Genomic DNA, 22296 nt, shown 5'->3' with positions numbered 1-22296 from the left:
CTAATGTGTACCATGTTAATATTGTAAGTCAAGCTATAGCTAGAGGTCTCTGATAGCAAAATACCCGGTGCTTCAATTTCAGGAAACATGGTCATTTGCAAACAGATTGTGACCAAGCAAATAAAAGTCTGTCTAAGAACTCAAAATCACCAGTGCTTTAATTGTGGGAAAAATGGTCATTTGCAACAAAATTGTGACAAGGCATCTTTAAAAGCAATGGTTTTTCTAAATATAAACAGAAAAAATGCCTAGGCTTCCAGGGGTGTGCAGGTTATGTGGCAAGGGGTACCATTGGACCAATAAGTGTAGGTCAAAAAGAGATTTTATTTGTTATTAGGAAGTGGCCTTGGGGGCCTAGCTTAAGGTCCCCACAACAAAAAGTACAAGTCCTTTCAGCCAAGGAGTGACATACAGACCAAAAACCTTCTCTAGGCATTGGAGAGTTAATGCATGCTACTATATATAGTCAGCATGACTTGAGACTTGGACACAGGTAAACATCTTTACCCCTCTTAATTCAGTGTTATAACTGCTAGATCTCATGGTCCTTTGCCCTCAAGGACAGTAGAGATGATCTTGGGAAGGAGTGGATTCACTTCCAAGGACTCATTGTGCATCCAAGAATTATAGATGAAGATTTCAAAGGAGAAATTAAAATTATGGCCTATGTAAATAAAGAGAGATGCAATTTAACACAGGTGATACTGCTACTGTTTCCCTACATCAAAGGTAAACTTGCTCCAGTAGAAAGAGCAGGAGAGATCTCCTGAAACCTTGGCCAATGACCTGAAAAACTCTTATTTTGTTGAAAATGCCTCTTTATAATTTCCCACTATATACAGCACAATTAATGGCCTAAAAGAGAAGTGGGAAATGTAGTGAGAATTCTGAAATTTTGGTTTCTTTAAAACAACAACAACACAGAAATATAAGAATGGACTTTCATTTTAATCCCAGGTGTAGGGATATGGGGCTGCTTTAGACTGTCCACAACAGCTGTCTATGATTTGCCTCAAGCTCCAGCAGAGGCGTGGTTTTGCCAGCTGCAGATAGTTTCTACAATTGTGTGACATTTGGAATGAATTCCGGGAATTTTCAGAGGGAGTATAAATGCTAGGGCCCTAAGAGGTGAGGTTGGTGGTTACTGGTCATCTGAGGGGAGGGAGGTTGCTGTCTATTGGTAATCATGCTCAAAGAAAAAACAAAAAGGAATTGGATTCAAGGGTTTCTATGTCTCTCTCCCCTACATCCTTCTTTCCTATCTAGTGATAGGGATGAAACAGGAAGAGTAAAAAAGGTGGGAAAAAGAAGTAGCAAAGACCAGCTCCCGTCATTCTTATAAGGCTCTGAGAAACTTGTGGCTGGGTAGTGGTGGTGCTTGACTTTTTACTCCTAGCACTCAAGAGGCAGAGGCAGGAAGATCTCTGTGAGTTCAAGGCCAACCTGGTCTACAGAGTGAGTTCCAGAACAGCCAGGGCTACACAGAGAAACCCTGTCTTGAGAAAAAAAAAAAATTTAAGAATGTGAAACATGGCCGGGCGGTGGTGGCGCACGCCTTTAATCCCAGCACTTGGGAGGCAGAGGCAGGTGGATTTCTGAGTTCGAGGCCAGCCTGGTCTACAAAGTGAGTTCCAGGACAGCCAGGACTACACAGAAAAACCCTGTCTCAAAAAAAAAAAAAAAAATGTGAAACATGGTAGAAGACAATGCTAACCTGAAAAGGGAACACAAGCATTAAGCCAATGCCCTCCAACAAAATCAAACCAGCCCACAGACCTTCTATTAGAAGCAGTCAGGCTCTAAGAAAGGAAAGTGAAGGAGACACTACTTTGAGGGCCATGATTGTTGTAGTGGACATGAATTTTGTCCTATACAAACTCTGGCCTTGTTTGATTTGGTTTGATGGTTGTTTTTTCAGTTTTTGTTTCTAATCGCCTTATACATCCCTGGTTGGCTTTGAACGCATCACCTCCTGCCTCAGCTTCCCCAGTACCCAGCTGTTTTCTCTGTGAAACCAACATTTTTTTTTCTTTTACATTCCAGATTTTATTCCCCTCCTGCTCCACCCTCCACCTTTTTTTGTTAACTAAAAATTTTTATACAATGTATTCTAATGAATTTTCCCTTCCCAAACTCCTCCAAGATCCTTCCTACCTACCCAAACCCACACTCTTTGTTTTCATCTCTTATTAGAAAACAGGCATCTAAAAATAAATAAAAACAACTAGAACAGGACAAAACCCAAAAAGAAAAGAGCCAAAGGAAAAGCTCCAGAAACACAGACACAGAAACACACATACTACCCATACCACACATAGAAATCCCAGAAAAACAGAAACATAAAACTGCAAACCAGAACACATAAACAAAAGATATAAGGTTTAAAAAAGATGACTACCAGCCAGGCATAGTGGCACACACCTTAAATCCCAGCACTTGAGCAGCAGAGGCAGGTGGATCTCTTTGTTTGAGGCCAGCCTGGTCTCCATAGGGAGCTCCAGGACAGCCAAAGCTACAGAAACCCTGTCTTGGAAAACTGAAGAAACAACCAAAACAAAACAAAAACAGATAAAGCATTATAAAAGAGGCAGGTGGATTTCTGAGTTCGAGGCCAGCCTGGTCTACAGAGTGAGTTCCAGGACAGCCAGGGCTACACAGAGAAACCCTGTCTCAAAAACCAAAAAACAAACAAACACACACACAAAAAAACAAAAAACAAAAAAACCAAAACACTTCAAAACTATAATTGAGGGCTGGAGAGGTGGCTCAGTGGTTAGGAGCACTGACTGCTCTTCCAGAAGTCCTGAGTTCAATTCCCAGCAACCACATGGTGGCTCACAACCATCTGTAATGGGATCTGATGCCCTCTTCTGGTGTGTCTGAAGACAGCTACAGTGTACTCATATAAATAAAATAAAAAAAAATTTTGAAAACTGTTTAAAATATAATTGAATTCATTTTGTATTCATTTGGCATGGGGCCTGCCTTTAAGTGTGGATTGTAGACCCAGAGAGACTCTGTTGTAAACTAACTTGTTTATTTTTGTTGTTCTAAAACAGTGTCTTACTATGAACGTGTGGCTAGCCTGGAACTCACTATGTAGACCAGACTGGTCTTGAATTTACAAAGATTCTCAGCTGGCACACCAAGTTTTTTTTTTTTTAATTTTTAAAATTTATCTGTATAGGTGTATAGGGCTGGAGAGATGGCTCAGTGGTTAAGAGCACTGGCTGCTCTTCCAGAGGTCCTGAGTTCCGGTCCCAGTAGTCACATGGTGACTCATAGCCATCTATAATATTATCTGATGCCCTCTTCTGGCATGCCAGGTGTACATGCAGATAGAGCACTCATATACATAAAATAAATTTTAAAAAATATAGTAGTACATGTACCTATATGTGCCTATGTTCACATATGAGTGCCAGGTCCTCTCAGAGTCCCAAAATGGGTTATTGGATCCTCTAAAGCTGGAGTTAGAGGAAGTTGTGAATTATCTGATCTGGATACTAGAAACTGGACTCAGATTCTCTAGAAGACCAAGGAACATTCTTAACTACTGAGCCATTTCTAGGCCCTGAAACAACATTTTTTATCTAAAAACTTTTTTTTTGTTGTTTTTTGTTTTTGAGACAGGGTTTCTCTGTATAGTCCTGGCTGTCCTGGAACTCTCTCCGTAGACCAGGCTGGCCTCGAACTCAGAAATCTGCCTGCCTCTGCCTCCCAAGTGCTGGGATTAAAGGCGTGCGCCACCACTGCCTGGCCTAAAAAAATTTTTAATTAATTGACATATTTTTTTAAAAAGTTTATGTGTATAGTGTCTTGTCTGCGTGTTTGTATTTGCATTATATCTGATGCCTAAGAAAGTCAGAAGAGAGGGTTAGTTCTTCTGGAACTAGATCCCCTGGATCATAGTTGTGAGCTACCATATGGGTGCTGAGAGCCAAACCTGGGTCTTCTGTAAAGACCCAAGAAACCAATGTATTTTATTACACTTAGTATTTCCTATAGATTATCTGCTAATAGGAGATTAAACTAAGCTATAAAATAGCTATCTTTAAAGTTGTTTTGTGGTTTATTTTATTTGAAACAAGAGCTGTACTAAGATACCCAGACTAGCCTGATGCCCCTGAAACTTGTAATCTTCCTACCCAGCCTCTGGAATAGCTATTACAGGTCTGTACAACTGGGTCCAGCTTTCACAAAAAAAATTATAGAATTGTTCTTTAAATGACAAACATCGAAGGGTGTGGTGACCCAGGACTTTAATCTTAACACTCAGGAGACAGAACTAAGCAGATCTCTGTGAATTCGAGGCCAGCCTGGTCTATAAATTGACCACTAGGGCTGTTACACAGAGAAACCTTATCTCAAAAAACAAAGAAACAAGAAAGATGAACTATCCTCAACCCCATACATGAGCATAAGTGAGACACAGTAGAACTTGTTGGACTCACAATAGACAAAGATACACTTCAAATCTTTTACCCTTCAGCCTATATACTCCAAAATCTGGGAAGAGAAGCCGAGTCAGGTAATTCGGGCCTATCTTTTTTTTTCTTTAACTTGGGCATATCTTAGCCCTCAATACAGCGATCTAGGCCTCAGCTTTCCTGGTAGCTAAGGAATTTTGTAGTTTTCTTTGGAGGACTTGTAACTCCAGTACTTGATGGTAGAAGCGGTATCATCAAAAATTAAAGGTCATTTTGACTATGTTGCAAGTTTCAGGCCAACCTGGGTTCACGAAAGAGTACTCCAGACCAGTAAGACGCTGTACTCCTCTAGGGTAGGGGCTGAGCTCTAAAATTGTCTTGCTATAGTCCAATGCAGGGTTAAAAATACTATAAACAGAAACTTATTTTAAGAGGACACATGAAGACTGGAGATATAGTTCAGTGGTAGAGTATTTGCATAGAGTTCAGGAGGCCTCTGGGCTTCGAATTCTACTATGGGGGGAAAAGTAGATGAACAGCTAGGGTGTAGCTTAGGTTTAGAATAAGGTGAAAATGTCTGTCTAGTATGTATAAGATCCTAGAGTTGAATACCAGCAACACACACACACACACACACACACACACACTGTGATCTGATCAGAAACTAGATGCAATGAAGAGTAAGACAGAACCCCCACCCCCATCTCCCACCACCACCCTCACCCCCACAGGATTTCTTGGTGTAGCTCTGGTTGTCCAGGACTCAGTTTATACAGTTTATAGACTAGACTGGTCTCGAAATCACAGAGATTCCCTCTGCTTCGGACTCTTGAGAACTAGAATTAAAGGTGTGTACACTGCCTCCTGGCAAAAAAAGAATTTCTGAAATCCTTTGATTCCCTTCTTTACTCCCTTAGGATACTGGGAAAGCGTCCTCAGAACAAGATGGTAGAGATTCTTTGGCTTCAAGGTCCTAACAATTAGAAATAATTTTTTTTTCCCTCAAAGACAGGGTCTCACTGAAGCCCTAGCTAGCCTGAATTCCCTATATAGACCAAGCTGGCCCAGAACTCACAGATCACTTGCCTTTAACTGGGACTAAAGGGGTGTGCGGCAACACTCCTAGCCAGAATTCTTTTCATCCACTGATCACTACCTCCTGGAAATTTGCTCTAAAATTTTACGTTAATCATGTCCTTCATTAACCCCCTGCCCTTTTCCCCAAGGCGTTTGTTTTGTTAGCTAATTCCCTGTGGTAATTGGTTTTGTGGTACAGCTAGTTGTTGTTTCTTGTGTTTATTTCATTATACAGGAAAAAAAAGAAAATTCCAAATGGGTCTGAGAATAGAAAAATACTGGCTAGGGGGCTGGATTGACTGCTCATCAGTTATAAGTGCTTACTGTTCTTTCTTGACTCAGGTTTAGTTCTCAGCATACTCATCAGGCAGTTCACAACTTCCTGTAACCCCATCTCCAAGGGATCCAGCACCCTGTCTGACCACTTTGGTACCCGCACATATGTGGCACACACATGTACATTGTTTTGTCTGATTTTTAAGGATCAGAGGCTGGAGAGATCTAGCTCAGCAGTTAAAAGCACTTGTTCCTCTTGCAGAGGACCTGGGTGCTGTTCTTAGCATCTACATGGAGACTCTAGATCCAAAATATCCAATACCCTCTTCTGGCTTCTGTGGGTACTACATGCATGTAGTACATATACATACTCTAGCACACATGCGTGCGCACATGCACACATACACACACTACATATATACACATAAAATAGTCTAAAAAATAAAATAAAGAAAAAATGATGCCTGTCTTCCTGGCATTCACAGGTAGCAAGTTTAAACCACAGTGAGTAGTACTATCTGGAGCTATACCGACTAAGGAGAGCTGGGATGGTTGTCACGCTTCTGATATACAGAAAGGCTGTGAACAGCAAACAGTGAGGAAAGCTATCATCTATCATTGTGAAGGTACTGAAGAAGCTGGGGTCAGGGAGGGGACAGGAGGCGAGGAAATAAGGCAAAGATGAGCTCAGGGCCCCCAGAGAATGGAGCCTTTGTGTGGGGTACAGATGAGGGACAAGGGGGTGATTGTGTGGGAGGGCCGGAAGTGCATGCAGACTGGCACTGCCATAGCCAGCACTGGATTCACCCTTCTGCTCAGAGAACTCCCTATATATCAAGTGGCCAGGAAAAGTAGGATGTACCTGATGGTTACAAAACATGGAAAGGCAGAAGAGAGAATGTGCAGCCAGGAAAAGTAGGATATCACCCCAAATCCAGAGAACAGGAGGCAGAAGAAAAAAAGACAGAAGCAGCTTTTACTATATTTACATCCAACAAAACTTTGCAGAGAACAATCCTTATTGCACAGGTCAAGGCCATGGACGGGAGAGGCATTCCCCAAGGTGGAGTGGACAAGAAGGATTGGGACTAGAAGAGGCACCAGTTCTTCCTAAGGGAAGCTTGGAACTCCTCTGGGTCCCAGTGCATGGCTCTCAAGGTGCTACAAATCTAATTCCCTTCTTTCTCATGCTCCTTGAGACTCTCCTAAGTATAGGAGCTGTGGCCTCAGAATAAATAACTAAATAGAACACAACACTAAGATTGCCTTGGGCTCCTTTAGCAATGTCAGGGAAGAGATGTGGGGAATGAAATTCCTCCCTTCCATTCAGGGCAAAGGCTCAGGAGCTCTTGAATCTTTCCAGTTGTTTTTTAAAACAAAAACTTCTAAGTCTACCAGGGCACTGCAGATCTGAGGATGCCCTGGAAGGAGCCCCTGGAACGGTATGGAGACAGAGTTGTGCCAACTTCCCTAGCTCTCCCCCCACATCAGCATGAACAGACAGGGCAGGTTGGAGATAGGGGAATTGTGACTTTGGGTAACAGTGAGTCCCTCTTTCTGCTATTCCCACATGGAACCTATGGCTGAACATCCTGTTCTCAATTCCTCTGTGAAGGGAACAGGGAGTCAAGCTATGTCTAGGATCCACTCTTCCTCACCTCTCCACCCAAGGCTGGAGAGAGGAGCTTAGGTGTCCCTAGCATTCCAGAGGTGCTCCAAAACACTTTCGGCAGTCGATGGCCTTGGGAGTAGGCATCTGTGCCCGCCGCTGCCTCAGTTCCTCCTTGCCGATGCTGCTAGCCAGCTTGTTAAAGGCAGACTTGTACTTCTTGTCGAAGGCCACTAGGATAGAAGACGGAAACCAATGCATTCAGACTTCCTTTCATACCTGGTCCCAAATCCCTTATCTCCTCAGTACCTGACTGTACCCTTACCTATATCTACGTGGTCCTTGCCCAGAGCAGCCATGGTCAGAAAGAGGATCTCACGGTAGATTCCCCTGTGATAGACATAGACAGATGTCAAAGAAAAGAGGTGCAAAGGACATGTCAAGGGCCACCTAGAGGACAGCATCATACCTCTGCAGGTGCAGGCCAGTGGGAGGGGGCCCTAGAGTCTCCAGCAGAAGCCCAATAGCTTTATGAACCTCGTTGAGTCCAACATGGCGCAGCACTGACTCCAGTAATGCCAAGCTAAGACATGAGGGTACTGGGCCTGGCCACACCACCCGCTGTGGGATCTGGCCTGGATGGAAGGAAAGAAGGTTCACCAGGCTCACCAAACCAGGAGAGGAGCCTAGCCCTTTAGCTCTTACATCAAGTACCAACTCACTGTGGACCCTCCAGAGCACGTAGAGAGGTGGGCAGCTGTTGGGATCAGGGGTCAGGACATCCCACAGCAGACGCACATGCACGGAAGCTGGATCAGGAGTTAGCCATGGAGATGGTCCCTGGGAGAGCTGAGACAGGAAGCAAGTTCAGAATGAGAGGCAGAGGACAAGGAACAGACAGACATTACTGGAGGTAATAAAGGAGAAAAGGGAAAGAACTTACTTTTGCCGTTACTGTTATTTGAGACAGGGTCTCACTATGTAGCTTTGACAGGCTTGGAACTCACTATATAGACTAGGCAGGCCTTGAACTCATAGAGATCTACCTGCATGTCTCTTCTTGAGTGTTGGGATTAAAGACTGGAGCTGCCATGCCCCAAAGGAAAGAAATTCTCATCTCCCAGGTCTTATGAATAAGGACTTTGTTTCACTTGTTACATGCCTAGCACCTGAAACCTAATATGTATTGGTGGAATAAACAGAAAAACATTAACCATTTCTTAGGTACTAGTCACTACATCAAGTACCTGTCCTGTTAGGTCACTGCTTCTGCCATTTGACAGATGATGAAATAGAGGGTCAGAGTTGTAAGTGTGCTGACAAAATGGCTAGGCACAAGGGACTCCACAGCTTGTGCTTTTCTACACTGCAAGGACAGAGAGGACTAGGAGACAAAGCGCTGAGAGGTGAGGAGAGTGTGGTCAGGAGGCTTGTGCTACATAAAGACACTGACCTGGCTGGGAGGAGGCCCATTACAGGAGGCCAACACCAGGCCTGGTAGAATACTAGGCAGGCGTAGCCGTTGGAAATACCACAGGAGGTTCCAGAAGATGATAGGATGGGCAGCAGGCAGTTCAGGCAATGCCAACACCTCGCTGCCCTCATTCTCTACCAGGGACTCTAGTTCCTTACGCAGCACCAGAGGGCTCAGGTACGCCCATGCCCCATTCTCAACTCGCCGGGAAGCACTCTGCAGACACAGTAGGAGAGCAGACAGAATACATACTAAAGTCCCACAACTAGGAGCTTGCCTTTCAACACATCAGTGATGCCCCTTGTCCTTCACGCCCATCCGCCTGGCAACCCCTCATCTCCCTTCAACAGATAACACACTCCCCACCTCATTATGTTCCCCTTGCCCAGTCTTACCCCCATATGCCCATTGCAGAGCTGGGGCTCATCCAGGGCAAGGCATAGCCTCCGGTCACTGAGCACAGGGCCAGGGCCCCCAGGGACAGGAGCATCTTTGCAGCCACTGGCACCAGCAAGGGCAGACTTTGGACTAGGCGCACTGCAGGGAACAGCAGGGAGCGTCAGCCACGGAGTGCCATCTGCCTATCCCTCCCACATCACTTGCCCTGCTTCAGGTACCTGGGTCGAGAATCAAGAGTCTGGACACTGAGCAGGGGCACAAAGGGACAGGCGCAGAAGGGACAAGTTGTATTGAGGTTAGAGTCATCAGGGGCCCAGCCAGCCATGATTTCCTCATCGTACACCAGGGAATCACAGGCATGGCACAAGGAACAGCTAGACATCAGAATCTGTAGGCAAGGAGACCCCAGGGGAGGAGCCTCATTTGGTTCCAATGCCCCAAAGCCCCATGCCCTTCCCTACCCCTTCCATTTCAAAACTCCAGCCAGGCCTCCTCCCACCTCCCCCCCTTCCTCTGCCTTTCCGGGGAGATATGAAGTGTGTGTGTTCCAGCACAATTGTGTAGACAGGGGTATGCTCACTTCCAGGGAGGGTGGTTGGAAAGCTCCAGGGGTGTCACTGAGACGCTCTGAGGAACGGCGAAGACTCAGGCTGCTGAGAGAAGACTCGGAGATATCCCACTCACTGCCCAGAGAAGCAGAACTCTGTCATTATAAAAGAAACCACAGTCAGCTAGTTCCTCTCAATGTAAATGTTAGTTTCAGTCACTCACAGAGTCACCTTTGGGGCATTCTCCCAGTCAGCCCTTCCCCCCACCCCCAGTAAGGTATGTCCTCTCTCACTGGCTACCTCAGAAGCAGTGGATCCGGGGCGTTCTCGGGGCCACAGAAGACTATCCATTGGACTTCGGCGGGCCGCAGGAGGCAGGTCAGGGGGCAACTCAGGTGGGGGAATGCGGGAAGCAGAGGAGCGACGGGAAGGGGTGAGCAGCTGTTGGAGGCGGGCACCCAGCCCTTTTCTGGGGGTGCCCACCTCCTCCTGACATCCACTAGTTTTGGAACCCCGCCCACTTATCCCTTCTAGGGCCTCAGTGGACTGGGCACTCAGGGCTGAGCCTGAGCCCCCCGGGCTGCTTCCAGGTGCCAGTTCTTCCCCTGTCAGACTCAGGTCTGAGAGACTTCCATCCTGCCAAGGCACAGGTGATCCGCGGGGTTCGAGAACCCCCAAGGCCTCTATCACTGTAGATCAAAAGAGATTTGAAAGATGGAGCCTGGCACTCTTCCAGCTGCTCCATTCCTGAGTAAACACAATTCTTGCAGCAAAAATTCTAGCATTGGTGACTGGAAAGATGGCTCAGCAGTTAAGAGCACTATCTTTCTGAGGACCTGGGTTCAACTCTCAGCACCCATAAGGCAACTCATAAACCAACTGTAACTCCAGTTGGAAGGGATCTCATGCTCCCTTCTGGCTTCCATGGGCACAGGGCATACAAGTGGTACACAGACACACATGCAGGCAAAACAACCATATGCATTAAAAATTAATAAAAATATTCAAAATGCAAACTATATAAAGCCACTTTATATAACTTTAGAATCACAACTCACCATGACATTTGGGCAAGTTTGCCTCAGAGTCTACAGGGCCACTAACATGGCGCTGCCCTAACCATGGCTCTTGTCCTCCCCTCTCTCACTGAAAAGTTGTTAGGAACGCTCATTGAGAAGAATAGGGAGGTCAGAGAAGGGTACTCACTGTGAGCCACACCAGCCTCCACAGTGGGCTGTGTCCCGCGGGCACTGCCTAGGCTGCCGCTCTTGACCAGGCGCCCGGTGGGTGAAGATGATCCTCGTAGACTTTGCCCAGCCCAAGTAGTCTGGCGCTGAAGAGGGCGGGGAGGGGAGGGACGCTCCAGATAGGGCTCTGTAGAAAGCAGAAGAATTTAGCCCTAGGCTGAAGCAGTCCCTTGGGTGGACTGGGCTTTGCAAGGTTTCTCCCAAGTAGAACTCTACAGCTCTGCTACTAAACACATGTGGTTTATCCACACACAGAAAGGCCCTGTGTGTGGACAGTTACGGTTTTCCTGGTCTTTTCCCATTGGAATCTAACTACCTCATCTAGCTCAGTCTTTTTTTTTTTTTTTTATTTTGATACAAAGTCTCACTGGGTATTCCAATCTGGCCTGTAGTACAGTATGTAACACTATGTAGTACAAGGTATGCAACAATCAATCCTCCTGTCTTAACTCCCCAAGTGCTAGGAATGCAGATGTGAACCATCATGTCTGGAACCAAGGCTACCTTGCCATTCCCTACCCACCTGTCTGAGAGCTGCCGGACTTTTGCTGCTCAGCCACCTGTTGCTGTTGCTGCTGCTGCTGCTGCTGCTGCTGCTGCTGCTGCTGCTGCTGCTGCTGCTGCTGCCTTCGGTCCTTTAAGGGCTGACGGAACTGAGCAGCTCCCAAGACAACATTCCGGAGCTTGGCCCAGCGTAGGCGTCCTCCCGGAGTACCAGATGGCCATTTGCTTTCCAGCACAGCCTGCCAATCACAGTGTCAGCCAGGATGGCCTAATGATGCCTTTACTGCCTATCCCGAACCCTGGGAACCACCTTTTTCTCCAGATTTGCTGTCTAGGACTATCTAACCAACGGCCCACCCAGAAACAAAAAGCCCCAAAGAGACATCTTCAGTAGTAATGGAGAAAAGTATATCTAGACCATTCTATTTGTTTGTTTAAGTATTTAGTACTTATTTAGGCAGGGTCTCACTAAGTAGCCCTGGCTGGCCTGGAACTCACTATGTAGATCAGGCTGGACTTGAACCCAAGATAGCCTCCTGCTTCTGCCTCCTGAGTGCTGGGATTAAAATTATGCATCATCATGCCCAGCTAGACTCTACTTATAAACTGAATAGCTTTGAAGAAATTATCCCAACTAATTGACTGTTTAGTTTTCTTATATGAAAAACAGGAGACAATTTAGCACCATGGTTGAGAGGCTGCATTCTGGATAAAATTTTGCTTATATTTCAACTTCCTAACATTCTTACTGTGGGACCTGGAGAAAGTTATGAATTCTCTACAACCTCAAGTCCTATAATATAGGGAATGGCCATTCTATGCCCTGGGGCATGTGTAATGAATCTGGAACAGTCTGGCATGGAGTTTAAGTTTGATAAGAATCAAAGTAGCTAAGTCTGAAAAGAACAAAAACAAACAAGCAAAAACCCTTTGTCTATGTAAAGGCAACAAAGTAGCACCAAGGCCGACAACAGCTACAGGACCAGGTAGAATTGCAAGCCTATCTCCAAGGGATGGGGACAGCAGCAGCCGTCAGAGTACCCTCCCCACACAGGCCCCAGCACACACCGCCATCCTATCTCTTGCCCCCAATGAAGTACCTTGTTGTAGTACCCGTAGGTGATGGTGTTGGGCACAATGCCTGCCCGTCTCATCTCTAGCATGACTCGCACCGACAGCACGGGCTGCCCATAGTGTGAGCAAAGCTGCAGCAGCACCCGGTAACATACCTAGGCCAAGAGAGGCGCGGGATGTAAGAGACGTACTCCAACACGAATTCCCAAGTCTCAGCAAGCATCTTTTCCCAGCCTTCCGATTCCCACAGGACTCACTGGCTCCTGACAGTCTCCACTGTTCTCTCCTACACAGGCTCACGTACTTTGGGATGGTTGATGGAGAAGCTACTCAACTCTAGGCTGCCCATCACTTTTCCTAGTCTCTCCCTATCCCCACTCACAGTCCCCATAGTTGCACATCCTTGCTGGGATTAGAGATAGGAATGAACACGCAGGTAGTGGATGCCTACCTCATCAGGGAGCACCACCTTGCGGCTCTCCATTTCCCGTAATACATGGTAGGCTGTATGTAATGCTCGCACCCGGGAGGGTTTGGAACGCACATAGGCAGGCAGGCATAAGAACCACAGTCCATAACAGTGACCCAGTAGGCACCGGGCCCACAGCTCAGGCACAGTGGCTGACTTCTGTGCCATTCGCTGTGCAACCTTCATCTCCTAGGTGGGGTAAGAAACACACCAAGATAAATATAATGCCACAGCAGATCTTTTTTTTTTTTTTTTTTTTTTTTTTTTTGATATTTTTCTGAGATACAGTCTTGTCATATAGCCTACGCTGAACTCAAACACTAGATCTTGCCTCAGCCTCCTGATTACAGGTCACTGTGAGAAGAAACACCTTTTTTTTCTTTTTGGTTTTTTTGAGACAGGGTTTTTCTGTGTAGCCCTGGCTGTCCTGGAACTCACTCTGTAGACCAGGCTGGCCTCGAACTCAGAGATCTGCCTGCCTTTGCCTCCTAAGTGCTGGGATTAAAGGTGTGCGCCACAAACTGCCTGGCGAAGCAACACTTTTCCTGAGATAGGGTCTGTGTTCTCAGGAGGCAAAAGGACTGAGGCACTGTCTAAGCTACAAACCTCCCCAGAATGTCAGTAAGGCAAGTAGCCTGGCCCCGGAGCATTCATGAACACCTTGCAAGATGTAGCCAGCTTCTATGTTCCCAAAATGCTCAGAGATGAAGATGAGGAGGAGGATGGCAGATGACAATAGAAACAGAGTAATGTTTGTACAGCATTTTTTTGTTGTTTGTTTTTTTGGAAACAGGGTCTCACTGTATAGCTTTGGCAGTGTCTTGGAACTCACTTTGTAGATCAGGCTGGCCTCACAGAGATCTTCATGCCTCTGCCTCCTGAGTGCTGGGATTAAAGACGTGTGCCGCCAACACCTGGTTGCTCAGTATTTTACTTTTTTTTTTTTTTTTTCCAAGTTCTCAGCAACTTTATGGGATAAGTACCATGAATATACTCATTTGACCATGAAGCAATAGCCCTTGTTCCAGGTTCCCCTACAAGGCCCACCGCTGGTTACCTGTTTGGTACGTCGAGGTGCAGGACTGCTGGGGGCACTACGGGATGGGCCTGGCACAGGGAGGGCCCCCTGTTGTTCCTGAGGAGACTCAAATAGCTCAGCCTTTAGTTCTGGAAACCCATCATAGCTGGAGGGACAGAGACCACGGGGGCAATTAGCTCAGGGCTGAGCATGGGCCGTGGGGCAGGATGACAGGAGACCCTCTTACCAGTACTGAGGAGTAGATTCACTGCCTTCCAGTACTGGTGGTTCCTCTGGGGGTGTGATAAAGACAGTGAGCTCACTTCCTGATAGTTCTTCCAGCTCCACTAAGGGTGTTGGCTCAGGCTTCTCTTGCTCTGGGTGGACCTGGACAGGGACGGTAAGAATTAAGAGTTAGGACAAGGAGCAAGGAACAGACCCAGGGTGCCCAGAAGATGGCCTCTCCCGGAAACACACAGTCATAGGGAGGGAGTCCTAGAGATCCATCTGGAGGAGCAGAGTCAGAAATGTAAGTAAGCGAACTAAACCAGCCATGTATGGCTGCACAGGCTGCCCTCTGATTCCAGCCAACACTGTTACCATTGACATACACAGTTAATAGTGGCCTGAGGGTGACAGAGACAAGCAGGAGGAACAGTTGGTACAGGCAGAGGGGACAATGCCCAATACCTTATCAACACAAGAGTCAAAGAACTCCAGGGCTGCATGCCGGGCAGAGCCAAAAGAGCATTCCTCGATGAACTGTGAGAACATCTGTGTGTGCAGTAGCTGAGAGTACAGCTTGTGGCTTGAGCGTTCCCGGGACTTGAGGAAACCTGAGGGGGTAAGGATGGGCCATGGACTGGGTTACCACAGTTACTTCAGCTCTCTGATCACAGCCACCTCCTCCCTGCACCCAGCTCTTAGCTCTTGCCATTCAGGATCTATGGCTCTCACAGAGCTCCCGGAGAGCAATTTAGCTCTCCAACAACACAGCTCCATGGAGTCCCTTGCGTTTGTCTGTTTATATCTACTGCTGCAGACTGGGAATTGTCCAAGGGGCACGTCCTTCATCAGAGCTATACTTATGGTTGCTGCTCGCCACCAGGATGACTATGTTCATATTATGCTAAGGGATCCCAGACAGTAGGAAATATTCACCCATATACCTTTATTCCCTCCAAAACTATAATTGTGGAGGAGGAACAAGCAATCTACTTCTCCCAGCTGGTGTCCCCCTTCACTTTCCCCATGGAGCCCTGCCCCCAACCATGCCCTCCCTTGAAACCTTTTGCAAACCAAAACAGACTTTCTTTATTTACCCTGAAGGTAGAAAAGGTTTTCAACATCTCGAGATCCCTCAGAGGGGGCCTGGGTGAGAGGGCGAAGGAAGTTCCGGTAGCCTTTGAGCAGACAGGCCATGAAGCGCAGAAAGGCTCCCTGGACTTCCCGTTCCAGGCGAGTCCTGCGGCCGCACACTGCCTCATAGTCTGTCAGCAGGAATTCCAGGGAGGCCTCTTCCTCTGGTCCAGTGTAAGCTGGGAAATAATATGTCTGAGAGTCAAGGTTGGCACCTTCGGGGCCTGTTTTTCACATAAATGTATCGTCTTCACCACCAGCTTCTGACAGATCTTGCACCAGGAGTGGGCAAAAATTTACCTTTGGGTACCAGTTTCAAGGCTCTCCAGTGATATGCTCAACCTCTTTGATAAGCTTAAAAATGCTGCTCCCCCACTCCTGCCCCTAGCTTCATTTTATTCCCACCAAATCTAAACTCAGTCCCTTCAGAGAAGGTCTATTGACCCCCTGGACCCTCCATTCAAACTGGAGATTTGAGGCCAGCAACAGCTTCCAGCCTCCCAAGCCCACCAGCTTCTCACTCTGGTCCAGCTGCTGGTACAGATTTGTCAGTGTGGCCAGCAAAAGCTTGTATGGTCTTCGGGGCAGGGTCCTAGCAGAGAGAGGCTTCTTTTCCTCTGTTCTGAGAGATAACATAAGGAGAAAGAATGTTGGGGCTTCTACCAAAAAGCCTAATCCTCTTTGAACCAATAAAGCCCCACACATCAGCCCTTGGATGTCCATTCCCCTCTAGCCCTCAGATGGTAGTTAGCCTCTTACTGGAAGAGCGTGTTGGTATCAAGATCAACACAGATGACGTCAGCAGGTGGGTCATGCAGATCGAAATAACTGGAGTGGATACCCACAATGAAGGGCACAGGGGCACTCAGTACATCCGCCAGCACTAGCGGGCACAGCGGAATGTAGGGGCACTGCCAGTGTAGAGGGAAAATCATCTGAAACATAAAGGAGTGAGAACCAGTGAGCACAGGACACTAGCCTTGGGGGAGGGGAACCTACTGAAAGAAGCCTTTGAGCTAATCTTGAAGAAATACCCTATGTCTGACAACTGTACCCAGGTGGAAAGACTGAAGACCCTTTCCCTACGGAAAGAAAAGGAGGAAAGTCCAGATCTGGGTGAAGGGTACCAGAAAAGACAGCAGTTCTGGAGAAGCAGACTAGATAACATGGCACTCACTGAAACAAGGGCCTCACAAACGCTGGTGAGCAGATCTGGCCGCAGAGAGTGGACCAGTAGTTTGTGCTCCGTGAGCACAGCCAGCAGCAATGTAATAGCCAGTTCTGGGCCCAGGTTCTGCAGCAGCTGCAAAAAGCTAGCACCACTGCAGAAAGTAGAAAGATAAAGGGTCATAAGAGACTCTTTTCAAGACACTAGACACAGACCATCAGGGCTAGTCTGCAAAGATCTCGACAGCTAGATTCATCTAAGCCATACCTCCTTTTATACTCCATGTTGTCAAAGCCTCCCCCACACCCCGCCATTTAGGCACATACCTGAGGGGTAGGGGTGAGGAGACAGGTTGGCAGAGGAGCAGGTTGTCATAGGGAGACATCTGGGAGAGGAGCCACAGGTCAGGACGCTCATAGCTACTTCCTGCCACCTCCTCTCTTTCACCCAGCCCAGCCCTAGGCTCACCTCTCACCTGCACTAGGATGCGTGGTCTCTGTGGAGAAGGAAACGGGACGTTGTGAATGAAGTGGGAGATGTGCCTAGGGAGAGAGGAAAAGGGTGAGGCAGACTCTCCAATATGGCCCCTGTCTCATCACTCCATATAGCCTTATCTCTTCTAGCCTCAAGAGCCTCATTCCTCCCTGAAGCCCACCTCTTGACTTGGATCAGCTTTATACATAGGTCTTATGTTTATTAGAAAAGAGATCCCTTTGCCTGAAGGGAGGCACATATCCACAACACAATGAATTCCAAGCCAGCCAGGGCTATATAGTGAGCTCTGCCTCATAAGTAAGTAAATGAAATATATACCTGTTGGGCATACATAGGCCTAGCCAAGACCCAACTAATAAATGCAGGTTAGATTCCAGGCTCTACTTACCTCTAGCCAGAAGTTTAAATTTACAAACTATATAACCACGCACTGCATCCCTGTCCCCTAGGTACTCAGTATACCTCCCCCAGTTCCATTCTAATGTCTCCCATTTATCTTCTCCAATGCCTCAGAACTCCCCAATGTTGGGAGAGCTGTACTCACGCTTCCAAGGGCAGACGATGGGGGCCTGAGACGGAATAGCGGTAAAGGAAAGTGAGGAAGGCTCGGAAGGCTGGGAAGGCAGGCCAGCGGGACAGCACAGCAATGGCACGCCGGCTGCGCACTGCTCGGCCTCCCAGTGCCCGGCCCCGTTCCACAGCACTCAGCAGGCCCAGTGCCCGTGCCTGCCTCTCTGACAGCCTGGCCCTCGGGAACGCTTCATAGAACTGCAAAGCGGCACCATACACCTGGCAGAGGTACAGGGATAATCAGATGGGTTCTACATTATGTGGACCCTAACCATGCCCCACATACCCACCTTATCACCAGCAGCACCCGTGAGCACAAAGGTGGAGAAGACAGGTACTGGGTACTTGGTCTGGGCAGGCCAGCACTCGATAGTGGCTCCCATGGGCAAGCAGAAGACTGGTACCGACTCAGGCAGCGGAAACGCCTCGTTGTCTTCCTCTGGGTAGCGGCCCAGCAGCTCTATACCCCAGCAGAATTAAGAATACATATTAGAGTGAAAGGTCCATTTGATTCCAGGTAAAGAAACCAGAGAATCCCCAAGACGTGCTAAGTGGCAAAGAGAAGTAAGTTCTGGGGTCACTGAATTTACCAGTCAAGGGGCACCGAGCAGAAGGATGGAGGGTCAAAGGGTAGGAAAGAAAAAGAAGCCACTCACCTGCTTCATACACCAGTGTGTTGGCCTTGGCCAGGCCCACCTTGTAGCACAGGTACACTGCTGGGCCCCACTGCCCCAGAAATGACAAGAGATAAGCAGACACATCACTAACAACGGCTTCTAGATTCATCTTCTCTCTACCACCCTTCAGTTATTTTTTGTCTTCAGGGATGCTCCTAATTCCAGTCTTCCCAGCAAAGCCACTTCTGATCTGGCCTGGTGTCAATGGCCTCAGCCCCCAAATACCCTTTTGTGCCCCATGTCCATACCCTTACACTAGTGGCTTGGGTTTCAGCTCTCAATACCTCAGTACCACTCACCATGCCAGGGTTGAGATTGCGGGATAACCGGCAGTAAGTATGAGGAGTGCCCTCACCCTTGCTGGGCAGAACCAGGCAGAGGTCAGTGATGCCCAGGGCATGCAGCCCTGCCCCTTCTGCTGCCCGCCGGTACATGAGGTAGGTGCGGGGGTGCCCAGGGCCTGGAGGGGCCAGGTTAGCTGAGTGGCTATACGGTGTCGTGTCAAGCACTTGGAACCCAGGCTTGGGTCGTTCCTTCCCTTCATATAACACCCTGGCACAGAGGGTAGAGACATCAAGAGGTCAGGATAGAAAAAGACCTGGATCCTGCCGTATCTGCCTACCTGGTCTCCTAAATCGGCCATGCTTTCTTCGCCTTGTCACACCCTTATAGTACAGCCCATCACTCCTTACTTAGGTCTATTCCTTTAGAATCCTTTCAGTCAGTAACCGTCCCTTCAACCCATGCTTTCTATAGCTCTCAAGAGGAAGCACTAAGAACCAACCAACTCTGCTGAATTCCTCACATGGGTTATCTCATTTAATATTCTAAACCAGCCAGAGAGGAGTCACTATCCTCATTTTGCAGATGAAGAAATGTTTGCTGGCTAGCAAGCAGCAGCAAAGGCAGTGAGCCCCTCCTCTTGACTTCTAGCCCATTCTGCTGCCGTCCCCATATTCCTCCTTTTGACCCATATCCCTACCTCTTCTTAGCTCATTCAAAGGTCCCTCCCAGCTTCCTCTAGTGCCAGCATGGATAGGGGTACATACCCCAGCTCAACGAGGGGGGGCTTGTCACGCCCCCTGCGGTAGCAGATGACTGGTTGAGTTCCACCCAGGAGCCCAGCACTGAGCTCCAAGGGGTGGCCACCAGCAGAAGTCTGAATGCATGTATAGCCCTGGGGCACCTCCTCTCCCAGTGCCCTAGAGATGACTGCCACATCTGTAATAGGTTCAGCTGGCCGGGGAGGGCGCAGGGGCACAGTAGGTTCGGGAACCCATGTCTCCTCAGGTATAGGTGCTCCATTTCCTGCAAGCCCAGCCACCACGAAGTAGTCCACCAACCGGGGAGGCCGCTCCTCTGCCATGGCCCCCCCTTCACTCACTGCATCTGGAATGGTCAATCGAGGAAGAGATGGAGCAAGAGAGGCTAATGTTCCCATGGCAACCATAGTGGACCCCCCACCTTCTTTCCTCTTCCTAGTTCTTCTAAGGAAAGGATAAATGATCAGCCAATCCTGAACTCTTCCACCTGTGACATCACCAGACTCTCATATCCCACCACAGCTCCCTAGAGACCACTAGGTCCTTTCTTCTTAGCGACATCAGCCCTTTTCCCCCAAAGAACTCAAACTCTGCTCTACAACACACATCTGACATATTGCTCACCTATTCCTTTAAAGGCCTGCCCCTCTTTGCCCCACTACAATTACATCTCAGAGAACACAGTATTTTCTGTAATGGCCTGTAATGACATTATTTACTCTGGCTACATCACACCAACTTTTGCTTTGTCAAAGGTCTCTGTCTTCTTGCTCTGGTAGCACCACCACAAGAACCTTCTGGTGCAGCCAGTGCTCTTAAAGCACCCATCCTTTCATTTTTAGAAGACTCCACAGATTTCTGTGAAGGCTTGAGAAACCCAAGATTCAGCTTCTGCTCATCAGACTTCAAGTATCCTTTTTTTCTAGCTTAACTTTACGTAATTGGCCAAGCAACCGGGCTTTCCCATCTCTAGGACCCTTAGGTATCTGTATGTAGGCACAAAGGGACTGTAGGAGGTAGCTTCAGCCATTCCCTGCCCGTGCCACCCAGCCCCAGACAGAATTGGGGTCACAACAGTCTGTTGGTAACTTATCTCACCTGCCTCCATGGCCTGACCCTGGGGAGTGGAAGCCCCAAGAGTCCTGAGGTGCCCCAGGGTGCTGAAGGTGGGAAGAAGCCTGGCGGGTGGCTTGCAAGGGGCTAGAAGCTGAGAGAGTGCTTCAGAGGGGAAGGGAGGTTACTTCCTGAAACGGCTGCTGGGCGAAGGGGAAGCTGTAGCTAGCTCAGCATAAGTCTATGGGTGTGTGGTATCGTTTGGGGGGTTGGGGAACGGTATTGTTGAAGGTGCCAGCACTAAGGATCCCTGCGCAAGGCAGGGAAACTTCCAGTGTCTCCAGGATGCACAGTCTATTTAACCTCCTACTCTTCCCCAGAGAACTAGAGCCAAGCCGGTTGTCTTCTTAACCTGGCTTCTGGACACACATGCCCCAACTCAAGCTAAATTTAGCTTGAGCTTCTCCACATCTGAGAGGTGAAGCCAGGAGTCAGCGTCAGCCTCCTGATTTAACTCCAAGACACAGCTCACTCTTTCATCCACTGCAGGCCAATAGTAGTTCTGTGCTCCAAGACAGTAGGCAAAAGCCGTTAGATGAGACCCTCTATAGGCAAGTGGGTGGGCCCGGATCAACAGGACTTGTGTATCCAGGCCTTCCCTTATCCAACCAGGGAAGAGTCCTATAGTATGCAGCCCCTTCTCCCTTGGGAAAAACAACGGCACTGGAGCCACTTTGGGTCCCAACGCCCACATGCCGAATGACGGGAAGTCGGGGCTAGGGCAGAGGGCGCGCCGCGGGGGAGGTGACTGAGCAAGAGGCCGGAGGGCCGAGAGAAGCGCGCGCAAGGACTGCCGAGGACGTGACGGCAGCAGCGCCAGCAGCCGCGTGACCCTAGCGAGGAGGGGTGCTCTGGCTTGAGCGCCCGCGGGAGCTCCAGGTTGTAGGATGTCGAGCACAACTAGCTAGCGCCGGGTTGCGCCCTCCCCTCCACTTTCACTTCCCTGGGAGGGAGGAAGCGGAACCAGATGCGCAGCGCAGAACAGCTGGGGACAGTCCCTGGAGCCGCCCGCCCTCCGCCCGCCCTAACCCGCCCGCCGCCCCGCCCGGTCCGGCCCCTACCTGCCTGCCCTGGGACTCCCCAGCCGGCCCGCTGGCGGGTGGCTCTGAGGGCGGGCTGGCGGGCCGGCGGGCGGCCGGGCTGCTATCCAGCCCCGGACATGGCGCACTCGACTTAGGAGCCGCTCGCGCCCGGGCTGAAGGAAGAAGCAGCAGCCGAGGGCGCCGGGCACAGTGAAAGAAGATCTGGGCGGTCCCAGCGTCCCCGCGCGCTGCGCCACGCGGGGACTGCTGCCACACCGCTAGTTCCAGCCGCGCGGTCGTCCCGGCTCCCGCGGTGCTGGGGACCCCAAGCTCTTCAGCGCGCCCTGTTTTCTCTACTCATACCCCCCCCATCCAGGAGCCGCGGGCGCCTCCGCTATTCGGCCCCCCCCACACCCCAGCCTGCGGCCGTGACCCTGGCTAGCGCCGGCCCAACACCCTGCCGCCTGCAGCGCGACCCCTGGTGGCTGGGAGGGCCCCCTGCAACCGAGCAGATTCCCACCTCCCGGCGGAAAAAGCAAGACACTGACCCCAGATGGCCCGAAGTCAGAGCCGGTGGTGCTCTGTCCTGCCCTACCGTCAGATGTGGCCACTGTGCCACGGCGAAGGCCCTGAAGATCTAGACCTGAAAAACCCAGGTGACTCCCCACTTCCACGTTTAGAACCCACTGGCCAGAGCCAAAAATTCTCAGTTCTTCTTTCGAGA

The 22296-nt window shown here is 49.0% G+C and overlaps 1 protein-coding gene across 7 annotated transcripts; it reads right to left on the bottom strand.

The window, feature by feature from the left end:
* Positions 1-304: 304 nt before the first annotated feature.
* Dennd4b (DENN domain containing 4B) lies at positions 305-21756 on the bottom strand. Of its 7 annotated transcripts, none has more exons than XM_076932805.1 (28): positions 19444-20527; positions 18694-18946; positions 18374-18443; positions 18008-18177; positions 17692-17936; positions 17128-17194; positions 16979-17037; positions 16662-16806; positions 16244-16419; positions 16006-16106; positions 15448-15663; positions 14816-14961; positions 14373-14512; positions 14165-14291; positions 13090-13296; positions 12665-12793; positions 11584-11803; positions 11020-11187; positions 10114-10502; positions 9846-9968; positions 9484-9653; positions 9262-9403; positions 8846-9082; positions 8115-8241; positions 7862-8027; positions 7718-7782; positions 7442-7625; positions 305-6645 (listed from the first exon to the last, which is right to left on the bottom strand). In XM_076932805.1, exons 1-27 carry the CDS (start codon positions 19842-19844, stop codon positions 7480-7482), a joined length of 4605 nt encoding a protein of 1534 aa, XP_076788920.1. In that variant the 5' UTR covers positions 19845-20527; the 3' UTR covers positions 305-6645; positions 7442-7479. The 7 variants fall into 7 exon arrangements, with proteins under 7 accessions (XP_076788920.1, XP_034355504.1, XP_076788922.1 ...); XM_034499613.2 differs by lacking the exon at positions 305-6645 and adding an exon at positions 21612-21756 and having other exon boundaries at positions 6739-7625; positions 19444-19783; XM_076932807.1 differs by lacking the exon at positions 305-6645 and adding an exon at positions 21612-21756 and having other exon boundaries at positions 6739-7625; positions 18750-18946; positions 19444-19783.
* Between the last annotated feature and the right edge of the window lie 540 nt (positions 21757-22296).

The sequence above is a fragment of the Arvicanthis niloticus genome, chromosome 4 (assembly GCF_011762505.2).
Source record: "Arvicanthis niloticus isolate mArvNil1 chromosome 4, mArvNil1.pat.X, whole genome shotgun sequence".
In the NCBI taxonomy this organism is placed as follows: domain Eukaryota; kingdom Metazoa; phylum Chordata; class Mammalia; order Rodentia; family Muridae; genus Arvicanthis; species Arvicanthis niloticus.
Note: the sequence above shows the minus strand (reverse complement) of the source record. Positions and strands in the feature narration are given on the sequence as shown.